At 37.5% G+C, this 12,361-nt stretch overlaps 1 protein-coding gene across 40 annotated transcripts in view; it reads left to right on the forward strand.

Moving 5' to 3' along the window:
* Positions 1–12,361, forward strand: part of Rims2 (regulating synaptic membrane exocytosis 2) — a 490,233-nt gene that overhangs the window by 34,962 nt on the left and 442,910 nt on the right. For 2 of the 40 annotated variants that reach the window (XM_052747663.1, XM_052747669.1), the window contains exon 1: positions 35–87. The exons of the other annotated variants lie outside the window; for them this stretch is intronic. In XM_052747663.1, coding sequence (XP_052603623.1) covers positions 50–87 — 38 coding nt within the window. In that variant the 5' untranslated portion in view covers positions 35–49. Of the gene's footprint in view, positions 1–34; positions 88–12,361 lie in introns of those variants that run through there. 40 annotated transcript variants of the gene reach the window in all.

Consider the following 12,361-nt stretch of genomic DNA (forward strand, 5'->3'; position numbering starts at 1 on the left):
AAATTCATCTGTTTGAGAGTATCAGAGAGCTAACACAGCAGTGACGACTATGGGGACAAGACCCCGGAGAAGAAGGAAACCCAAAAGGTGAGCTGGGATTTCAGGCTTCTTTCCCCTATGGGAATGTGTTTCCAGTAAAGGTGGCCAAGAGCCTGAGAAATTCAGAAGAGCTTTTGACATAATAAGGAATTTGATCTAATACAGCTAGTTTGGAGTAGGATTTACTGACATGAAGACTGTTTAATCCCCAAGGTTTGGGCTGGGACCTTGAGGTCTACTCTTTAGTGGTGAGGATGAATCAGAAAGAGAATGGTCTAATGCCATCTAATGTCCATGGTGTGGTGTACATCTGTAACTGCAGCACTTGGGAGGTAAAAGCAGGGGGATCAGGAGCTCAGCATCACCCTATGAGTTCAAAGCCAGGCTGGCTTACATGAGACCCAATTTTAACAAAAGTCTACTTATACAACAGAGCTGAACTCTAATCTTGATTAGATTATAGATGTCCAGGATTGTTAATGAATCTACTCACTAGTCAAAGCAGGATCAGTCTTTGCTGGCAGAAAGTATCATGCATAGTCTCAAAAATTTCTACCATTTATATATATATACATATATATATGTATATATATATATGTGTGTATATATATATATATACATATACATATATATATCAATGCCTGAGAGATGGCTTAGTGGTAAAGATCATTGGCTGAGGATCGGGGCTTATTTTCCAGCACCACATGGTGACTTACAACCATCTCTAACTCTAGTTTGACAGAATCTGACACCCTCTTATGGACTCTGTGAGCACCAGACACACAAGGTGCACAGACATACATGCAGGTAAAACATTCATACACATAAAACAAATAAAATTCATACACATAAAACAAATAAAATCTAAAAAAATTATTAAAAATATATTATGTCTACAAATATAAAAATAAACATCTAGGAGACAAGATCATAAAACTGAAACTAAGGGACAACATAACACAAGATTCTGGTGATGGAGTTCTTAGGCACTGACTTAGAAAATAAATATGTTTAAATTAGCAAAATACAAGAATGAGGATTTTGGCAGGGAACTAACTGGATATGATAAAGAAAAATATATGGAAATGGAAAACAGCAGTATGAAGTCAAGAACTCACTGAATGAATTTTATAATGTTTTAGGTAACAGAAAAATGGTTAACTGCAAGGTTAGGGGGAAATATGTCTAGTAAAACACGGAAATATAATATGAGGGAGGAAAAAGGAGAAAGCTAAAATAAGAGACAGCACACGCAGCTGGGATTTCAGGAGGAGCAGAAAGCCCAAGACAAACTCAGTTTGAAGAGATCATGGCTGAGATATCCCCACACGGATGAACACTGAGACAGTGATTGGCCAAGTTTTACAAACTCAGGAAAGCTAGGCACAAGGAAAACCTTAAGTAGGCTGTTCTTAATAAATGCAACCCCCCTTCCGCCACACACAAATTTTAAACTTCCAGAGCAGAAAAACACCAACTTTCAAAGTGTCTCCCATAAAATCTACATCGATTCTCAACAGAAAAATGGGAGTGTAAGCCTGGAATGATGTCTTCAAAGTAATGAGGGAAAAGGAAAAATAATCTTTAAAAAAAGAGATGGGTCTTGTGTTACTCAAGCTGCCCCAACTACTGGGCTCCAGGGACCTGCTTGCTGTTCTAGCAGTGTGTGTCTATGGCACTGCACCCAGCTTGAAGAAAAACAGAAAATAACCGAACTTAATGTTCTGTAAAAACATCCCCTCAAATGAAGGCAAATTAAAGGACATTTCAGAAATACCATAGCTGAAATATGTCACAGCTTCCCACATAAGGAAATACTAGGGAAAATGGTCTTAGGCGGAAGGCCAGAAATCAATAAAAAAAGTTGAAAAAAATGGAAATTTAAATTGACAATGTAAACAAGTATGATGATATTGGGGTAAATGTATCAACACTGCACCCATACAATAAGACAGGTAAATGAGTTAAGTGGTTTAAATTATGTTGTCAGGAAGAAGTTAACTTATATGCTAGTTTAGTAAATCAATACACAGGGTAATTGGTGAGTTTATTTAAAATGACAGTAGCAGGGTGTGCAGCTTTCAGACTAATGCATAGGTAAACCAGAAAGTACAGTCAATTGAATACGAGAAGGAAGGGGACGGATAGGCGCGGGCATCTGTGGACAGTGGTGAAACAGTTTTGAACTAGATTTGTTAGTGAATTCAGTGTGTGTTTCCCGGCACGGTGCTGCTGCTGCACCCCTGTAGTCTGCCCTTGGATGATGAGGTAGGATGATTTACCTGTGAACTCTAGGCCGACTCAAGATCTCAAAATCAAATAATCAAACAAATGTAAATACATTGTTATAAATTATTGATAGACTGGATAAAACTCTGACTCTACTAATCTGCTATGTATAAGAAATGTGTTTAAAGCCTCATATAGATATTGAAAATATAAGAATATGGAAAGGTTAAAAAAATAAAATGATGTTAAAATAACTTTGTAGGAATTAACAAAAATAATTTATTTTATAACACTGTCATAACTTTTATGCTAAGAATTGAGATTATTAGAAAGAAAAGTTTATAGACAAAATTTTATTCAAGAATATAAATGTAAATATTAGAAAGGCAGGAATTAGTAGCAAATAACAAGAGATTAAAAATATTAGAGAACACAAATTTATATATTCCCAAGAGCTATAAGTTAGTTAAATGTTTGAAAATCAGTGTAATTGACAACATTAACAGAATAAAGGCAGAGAAAACTGTGGTATTATCATTACATACAGGGAATGGGCTGGGTAAATCTATTAGGCATTTGATTAAAAAAAAACCTCAGTGAAGTAGAAATTGACAGAAATACAGTTGTATACAAAGTAATACAAGAATATTCTAGTGTCAGTGATTTCATTGAGTATTCACCAGTTACAGAAAGGTCAGAGGAGAAATACATCAGTTAGAGTTGAGAAAAACAATACAGCTTTCATTAACACATGTTGGTATGCAGTGAATTAAAAAAAACACAGATACACTTTAAAGTTAAGAATTTTATCACGGCTTCATGATATAGTCAATAGTTATGAAAAGAATGTATTTCTATATTAAAAACAACATTTGAGGGGCTTGAGAGATGGCTCAGAGGTTAAGAGCACGTGCTACTTTTCCGGAGAACTCGAATTTGGTCCAGTACCCACATCAGACCTCTCACAACTGTCTGTAACCCCAGCTCTAGGGGATCTGTTGCCTGTGGCCTCCATGGGCACCAAAACTTAGGTATACATCCCAAATGCAGGCACATACCCCTGCATATCACTTAAAACACTGAGATAAATCTTAAACAAACAAACAAATCCCACCCGGAACTAATGAGTTTAGCATATGTGATTTACATCAAAAGAGTAGAAAGAAATCTAAGTAAAGGTTTATAATCTTTCAACACCCAAATTATGATACTTTATTTAGAGAAATTCGAGATTAGTAATGTTGGTAGATTGGAGTCTCCATGCTATTAAAATGTGAATTCTCCTCAAATTCAATTTTAACTTGTTGAAAATTTTAGCAAAATGTAGCAAATGTAAACAAAAAACATTTACTTTAAATGACAGACTGATTCTAAAATTTATATGGAAATGCAAAGACCCCAAAATAGTCAGACACTCTTTTAGAGGAGCAGAGAAAGAAATTGACCATAAAGGAAGTGATTGATGAATTATATTACAATGGAAAGAGTTTTATTTAGATATCTTTGATTCCAGACTTGGGGATATGTGCCTGTAATCCCAGGATGTCAGAGGCTGATGTCAGATGGTTGCTTGAGACCAGGAGCTTGAGACCAGAATGAACAACATAGCAATGCTATTTCAAAGTCAATTACCAAGATACTTTTAGAAATGTACAAAATAAGTTTGAGAACAGGAGATATTTGAGAATTTGGGTAAAAGTCAAAATTTAATTGGAAAAACTGTACTTATACTAGCTTTTAAATATAAATATAATAGGCATTGGTTATTTTCTCTAATGAGTTTTTTTTTAAACTTTTTAGTACAGTTGTTCAAGTAGGATCTTTTAAAATTCATTTTTGCCTATAAAGGATTTGATTTATTTAAGTCTATTAAGTAATAGCATATAACCCAAAAGGGACTGTGTTCTCTGTCTTTTACTTACTCTATGGCTGCCGATTGATTTGTGTCTCTCCTTTTAAGAATTCGCTGTGCTCAGGATATTTGACCCTTTTATTTTATCACGTAGTTTGAAATCATTATTGTTGGGTAGGTAAATGAATAAATGCATGCTATTTATTGACATATTACTATTAGTGGCAATCTATAGAAACACGGTTATCACAGTCCAGAAATTCTTTGATGTTTCTAGTTAGGCAAGCTCAATTTATTCAAATACTGAGTTAGTTGGTTTTCAGAAAATACAGAGTTTGAAGCCTCCATTGAGACTGTACGATGGTAAAGGAGAATGAAAGTGGGTGCTGTGTAGGATCAGGTCATTTCCCTCCCATATCGTCACTCAGTTCTGTACAGCCTAATGTTCATGCCAGCCTCTATTTTCTCTGTGATGCTTTCTTACCGTTACTTAGAGGATTACCGAAACTTTACCTACCTTTTATATATAGTATCAGTGATTTCATATTTTATGTGATTAATGAGCTAAGAACACTAAGAAGAGTTTCAATAGCATACATTCCAATATCACTGTTTTATGTTATGACTTTACATTTGTATCTGCTATAGAAGACATACTTAGTATCATTTAAAATCAGTTAAAAACTTGAGGGAAAAATATCATACTTTAGACAGAATGGTCACTTGATGCTGGTTGACATTTTTAGATTCAGGCCAACAGTCCAGAGTTTTGGAAGCATACCTTTTTGAGTTGGAACATTTCTTCTGCCATCTATTAATGTCCTTAGGGTCCTACTACCTTGAAGGTTGTGAAAGTTTAGCAAGAAGACATGAAATATTTAAAGAGTGCGAAGCTGTCATATTTTCCATCGCTAATTATTTATTTTCTGTCCTTCTTCTTCTTCTTTTTTTTTTTTTTTGGTTTTTCGAGACAGGGTTTCTCTGTGCAGCTTTGCGCCTTTCCTGGAACTCACTTGGTAGACCAGGCTGGCCTCGAACTCACAGAGATCCGCCTGGCTCTGCCTCCCGAGTGCTGGGATTAAAGGCGTGCGCCACCACCGCCCGGCCTGTCCTTCTTCTTAATAGTAGCCCAGAGGGCTCTGTATCTTATGTCACATGACAAGAAAAAGAATAGGCTAGAAGTGGCACACTTTGTAGTGTTCAATAAGCAATTGAAATTAATTTTAGGCATAAATATGTATAATCAAGTACAATAATATGCACATATTACCATATGCTTCTGTGACTCATGTCTGACTCTTCCTCAAGTTATAGTGGCATATCTATCCAGATGTAGCTGAAGGAAATAGCTTCACTATGATCCCAGTTAGATCATCTTATTTAACTTTCTGGTATTTTGTTGTCAACAAATATGATCCCCCCATTTCATTCAAATATACATCACACATGCTACATCACAGAATTATGACTTAGTAGGTCTGCGATTTAGTTTTAGGAGTGAGAAATAACATTTTCTAACATGTTTTGATCTCCATTTCTACCTTCATGAATTGGTTTTTTTTTTCAGGAGCCAGCAAATGTTCATAGGCCAAATCTGATCTATTCTCTGTGAGTAGTTACATCTTCATTTGTTTTTAAAAACTCAAAAGAACAATAAGGTTTATGAAAAACATGGAATTTCAATTCTAATATTATTGGAACAGAGTCCTGTATGTTGATTTTTATATTATGGCCACTTTGACATCATAATGGTGGAATTGAGCGGTTGGGACAGTGACCAGCTGTTTGGGCCACTACAAATAGCAGTGATGCAGTTATAGTTCAATGGCATTTTGAGTGTAATGATCATGCTGTGCTGTGACAGTTGGTTTATTTATTTTCTAGTTATCAGTGAATACTCCATCAGAAGGGAAGATGTCACATGCGGTTTTATAAAAAGAGATATTTACTTTATGTATATGTGTGAATGCCTCTATGTATGTATATGCACTACTTACATGCCTGGTGCCGGTGTAGATCAGTAGAGGGCATCACATTTCCTGGAGCCAGGGTTACAGGCAGTTAGGAGCCACCTAACATGGGTGCTGGGAACTGAACTGGAGTCCTGCAAGAGCAGCAAGTGCTCTTAACCACTGAGCCATCTCTCTTGCCCACATGTTAGTTATGCTTTTTAAGTACAGTTGAGAGTTAGCAAGATAGTTGAGCAGATAAAGGAATCTTGCTATACAATACAAGTCTGGTGACCCGAGCTTAACCTCTGGAACCCACTGAGTGGAAGTAGAGAACCAACTCCACAAAACTGTCCTCTGCCTCCCACGTATGGACCATGGCACACATGTCTCCTCCTGCCCCCCACATAGTAACAATGACTGTTACAGAAGAAGGGTTGGAGGGTTTGAGGGGATTTGGTGCCCCTTTCTATCTCCTAGTGCTTCTGCATGCATTTTGGGCAAACACATACACATAAAATAAATAAATATAAAAAAGCACAGTTGAACATAGATTATTTTGTTATAAAATTAGATGACAAAATATTAGATTTATATGTTGTTGATGTTATAATTATACTTAAAAGAAAGTAATGTATATTGACCTTTCTTGGCTAAGCATCTCTTACAGTATTTTCAACTAAGGGACTTAGGAAATATTGTTATTACAGATTTTCTTTTCCAAGATAAAATAAAAAATCAAAACAAGGCTACAACCAAAGCAAGTTTCTGAGTGACTTAATTGTTAGCAAAACAAGTCCACTTATGGTGAGCTCATAAAATTCCATTTAACCAAAGAAATTGAAATAAGATGGACCTAGATAAAATAAACTTGCTTGAACCTCTTAACTTTTGGGTGAGAGTAATTTCTCGGGGTTGAGGATGATCTGGTATAGTTAATGAAAAACAGTGGTAGAAAGTCTTCTTTCTCTAGTGGTTTTTAATGGTTCCTGTTGAGTTGATGAGTGCTGTCAGGCTTTTCTGTTGTTCCTTTGAGGTGTTCACATGGATAATCATTGTGTAATAACCAGAGGCCAGATTATTTTAAAGGAATTTTAGAAAACATTAATTTTAGTATAACTTGGAGTGGAATCTGTTGAAATTTGTGTTATGGAGTAGGAAATGTTAGTTTCTGCAAATCTATAGTTGGTGCAAATAGAAGGAACTTAAGTCATGGGTATTTATTGTGTTGTTTTTAAGGCTGCACTCTGTAGAAAACATTTGAATCATCGTATGTTATTGAACTGGTAATGCGACAGTGAACTTCATTCTGTTGTCACCTTAACGATGACCAGTTCTGTGCCTTTTAGTAAAGTAGAGACCGAGTGCCATGACTTCCTTTGTCACAGACGGCTAGTGACTTAGGAAAAATTAGTGTGAAAATGTCTTTAATTACTGGTATAGAACACAATGGCTTTGCATACTTGCTTTTCCTGTGGAATTGATGAAATTTCCACATATAGACAAAAATATACTCATTTGTTAAACTTTGAGGTTGTCTTTTCAAATTTACTCACATCACTGTGGAGTGGTCACTTCGAAGACAAATAACAGTTGCTATCCTGTTCATTATTTTCATTCTTGCTACAACCAGATACCCGGTAGAGGTGCCTCAGACAGAGTTTATGACGGCTTACAGGTCCACAGCTCACACTGCACCATGGTGAGAGGACATGGCAGTGGATGGGGGTGGGAGGGAGCAGGTCAGTTGGTCACTTCCTGAAGGTGGTCAGGAAGCAGAAAATGAACAGGAGGTGAGGTCAGACTACAAAACATCAAGGCATCTTCCTTCTGCCACCTTCCTTCAGTAATGCTCTACATCCTCACCAGTCAGCACTACCAGCTGTGGAGCCAGTGTTCACACGCATGAGCCCATAGAGGTCACACTACATTCAAACCACACTACCAGCTGCAGAGCAGGTGTTCACACGCACGAGCATATAGAGGTCACATTATATTCAAACCACACTACCAGCTGTAGAGCGGGTGTTCACACACATGAGCATATAGAGGTCACACTATATTCAAACCACACTACCAGCTGCAGAGCGGGTGTTCACACACATGAGCATATAGAGGTCACAACTATATTCAAACCATAACAAGCACAAGTAGTGTCAGTGCTTTATATGCTTCTCGTGCTGTCAGTAGTTAAAGCAAATAGTGTGCTTCATTGTCGGAGTTTTATTGTATAGAATTTTGAGCACAAAGTATAGTTTTAAAAGCATTTTTGTATGATGATTCTAGTGGAAATAAGATCTCAAAATTTATTTAATTGTAAATAAAGAGCTGTCCACCCAACTGTAATCTGGAATGTCACAATATGATGAAAGGCAAATCCTGAGGGAAAATTCAATCAGTTCTGCTTATTCACTAAGCCAGGGTATCGTCATTGAGAATCATATTCTTGGAGGCTGGAGAGGTGACCCACTCACTGAGTGCGTGCTGTGTAAGCTAAGGATCTGTGTTCTGTCCGCAGTACCCTCCAGCTGGCATGGTGCCAGGAGCTTAGAACCTCGGTAGTAGGAAGGCTGAGACAGGAGGATCCCAGGAGCTCTGGTCAGCCAAAAGGCTGTTTCAGTGAGAGATCCTATCTCAAAAAATAAAAATAAAAAAGGTGGAATGCAATAGAGAAGAAAGACTCAATATTGACCTGGCTTTGAAAGGCACATGAATATGGGCACACACTCACATGCACAAGCACTTGCTAACCATGGATAGAACGTATCTCTGTGTGTAAGTAATGGATTGACACCAGCATCTAATATTTTTACATGTGTGAAATACATAAACTCATATCACAGATTAACAGATGAACATTTGCAATTAATTTGGGTGATTTTGAATACTAGCTCTGAATTCCAGTTCAGTGAAGAGTTATCACCTCCTGAGCGAGTTCCGCTGTTTCTTAAAGTAGACAGGTACTTTTACACTCAGTAAGAATTTAATAGAACAAGCTGTGCATGGTGGCACATGCCTGCATCCTAGCTCTTGGAAGGTGACAGCAGGAGGGTCAGACGTTTAGGGGATAGCCTTGGCTACTATCTCAAAAAGAAACTTTTTGGAATGCTAGCACCACATAGCATCCTTAATGTTGACTTTTAATCCAGAAAAACAACAACAACAAAATACTTACTGTCAGCTCTTTTACAGAGCAGGGAAAAAAGACTTGCTTATTCCACTTTAAATAATCAAGAAGAATTATTCATCTTTTGTTTGACATATTCATTTTACTCCTACCTCCCACTGCCTGAAAGATTTTTTAAAGGAAACTTTGAATAGAAATTAGGTGGCACTTTCATGTGAAGTTGTGTGTAATTGTTTTAAGCATTATCACATCATTTTTTTTGTACTGTTTTAAAGGACTAAACAGAAACAACTCTAAGTTGTAGCTAGAATCCAGATATCTTAACCATCTCTGAATGTCAGAATTCTCTGTCGTAAAATCTTATTCTAGTTTGTGAGAATTAGCTAGAGTAGAGATTAGGCTAGCAGGAGCAGTGTGTGGATTGGTAGTGTAAATGCTTCCTCCTTACTTGCTTGCAGGGTATCAATTGTCCTTAATTATTTTTACATTATTTAATAATGAGCTGCACTGCTAGAAAAGCCTTATCTTTACCTACATTCAAAGTTTTGAATACTGTGTTAGAAAATAGCAGAATTATTGTGTAGAAATATGATGATTAATTCTTTAAGTGCAGACTAGGTTCAAATGTATCACCAGGATTTTAATCCTGTTGTGTTTAACCTCATTACTGCGTTGATTACAGTCAAATGAAATGCTCTGAGTACCAACATAGGTTTGCCAAATTCAACATTAGCTTTTGGCGAGGCTTCAGGATGCAATGGTAAACTTGGGCCATCTGGTCTGCTTTTTCACCTTCAGTTCTTGCCAAATAGTGAAGCAGTAATCTGGTGTATTTTGATTAATGATAGGTCTAGCAGTGGGTGATGGGTTAGACTTTAGTAGTTAAATACGGCAGAATGAGTGGGGTTCATATTTAATGAGTCTCTGAATGGATCAAACCTAGAATGAGAAATGATAAAATGACATGTGGAGAAAAGTTGAGAAGGAGCTAAATGTATAGAAGAGTGGGGGAATTTTGCTTTATGTCCATTAGTTTATTAAATATTGTTACTGGAATTTTTAGGGACAAATACCGTGTCATGGCAGCCCTAATAAAGCTAGACTTGGCCATCCAGTCTCAATATGCCAGCTGGTGACAGTAATGGTGAAAGGCGGAGGAAGGGGGTTTAGTCAGTGTGGCCGTATTAGGAAGAAGGCAAGGAAAGAGGTCCATTTGGGGAAGGACAGGAGGCAAAAAGTGTACACTGCTAAGCAGCATGGTCTCCCTCATCTTTCCCATCATTGTCTCTGCTTCAGTCTGTACTGAAAACTGTTGTGATGAGGCCCATCCCTTGGAGACCAGTGCCTCCTCAGGCTGGCATCAGAACTTGAGCTTTTCTTTTCCCCCAGCACGAGGTTCTTAGAAGATTCTAATCCATTGGGGTCTATTGTTTCAGTAGTCTGGTAGCCAACAGCACTGGGTGACAAGTTAATTCATAGTAGTAAGTAGTATGCTAAAAGCTAAAGCTGAGCACTGTGGCTCATGCCTATAGCCCTGGTACCTCAGAACTCCAGGAGTTATGCAAGAAGATTTTGATTTTGAAGCCAGTTTAGGCTACGTAGTATGTTCTAAGTGAGACTATTACACCCTGAGACTTTTCTTAATAAACTACAGGCTGGGAATGTAGCCCATCAGTAGAACTGTTTTAGTTTATGCAAGACTCCAGGTTTGATCCTCAGTACTACAAGAGAAACAAAGCAAAACCAAACCAAAGGAAAACCAGTCAAACAAATGTCAATAAAAGTTCCTGGAAGGAAGCCACACTTTGTACTGAATCTTCTACAGGTTTGCCCAGCTGATTAGAACTTCAGTGATGTGGCAGAGCTGGAATATAGCAGGTCCAGAACCTAATTACAATTTATTGTGGGCTATCACAATTCCTTTAATAACTACTTGTTATGAAGCTGGCATGATGGCTCAGTGGTTAAGAGCACTTACTGCAGTTGCAGAGGACCAGGGTTTGGTTCCCAGCACCCACAGGATTATCACACCTTGATAACCATCTGTAACTCCAGACCCAGGGGATCTGACTCTCTTCTAATTTGGCTCGGCACAACATGCACAGGGCATACAAGTATATATGGAGGCAAAACTCTCCTCATACCCATAAAATAAAATAAGTCCAATCAGGAAGACTATTCATTGCCTTCTTTAGTGTTTACCATTCTGTGACTGTCAGGTTTGAAACCTTTGTAATGTAGACCACTTAGTAGACCACTCATTTTCACCACCTCAAAGCTCAGACTGTCAGGAGATGACGTATGCCACTGAAACCCACTTATCTGATGTTTCACCAAGTTATTTAAGCCATGTCTTGTGATTTTCTTTACTCAGTTACTACGAAAATGTCAGGAATTGGTTATTAATGTGTAAGAATGTGGAATTTAAGATAACCCAAAGTATTTGTATTCTTGGGTCATGATCACTCTTATTTGGCTCCAGAAGAAACTCTCTTATTCCCATTGAGGGGAGAGTTGTGTTCTCGTGTCAACACACAGAAACATGCTGACAACAACAGGTGCATGACGTGTCTTCCCTAGTGTCGGTCCTCTCCTGGTATACCAGATAAGCCGAGAGTCTATCGAAAGTAGAAAAAGCCATGAAGAAACAATGATGTGTCACCTCTGACTTCAGTGTGTCTTACTGGGTTGTTTGGGTAGTTCAGTTGTGTTTGGTGTAGCCTTCTTTTCTGAGACTGTAACTGCAGAAACACCTTGATGTCCTGTTTTTATGTTTAAGCCCTAAGAAGTAATCTCCTGGTTGTTTTCCAGCAGCAGCACACAAAGGCACTTCTTTGGGTATGGGATCCAGTGCAGTGGTTGCAAAAGGAAAAACTTTAAAGTTTATTTTGGATATTTTTTAAAAATGTGTTTTATGGTAGAAGAGACAGACATCATCCATAAAGTTAAGAATAAAAGTAAGAAAGGGTATTAATATAGGTTAATGTAAAATGTAGACCCTGTGATGTAATAATGTATATTAAGATGTTGACTGGTAAGATCTTTTTTTATTTATCTTATATTTTACTTTAATTATGTGCTTGAAGTTGAACCCAGGGCCTTGTGCATACTTGGCAAGTGCTCTGCCCCTGAGCTGTGTCTCTAGCTCTGGTCAGACTTTGGTAA

The sequence above is a fragment of the Peromyscus californicus genome, unplaced genomic scaffold (genome assembly GCF_007827085.1).
Source record: "Peromyscus californicus insignis strain IS unplaced genomic scaffold, ASM782708v3 Scaffold_20__1_contigs__length_68692818, whole genome shotgun sequence".
Taxonomy (NCBI): domain Eukaryota; kingdom Metazoa; phylum Chordata; class Mammalia; order Rodentia; family Cricetidae; genus Peromyscus; species Peromyscus californicus.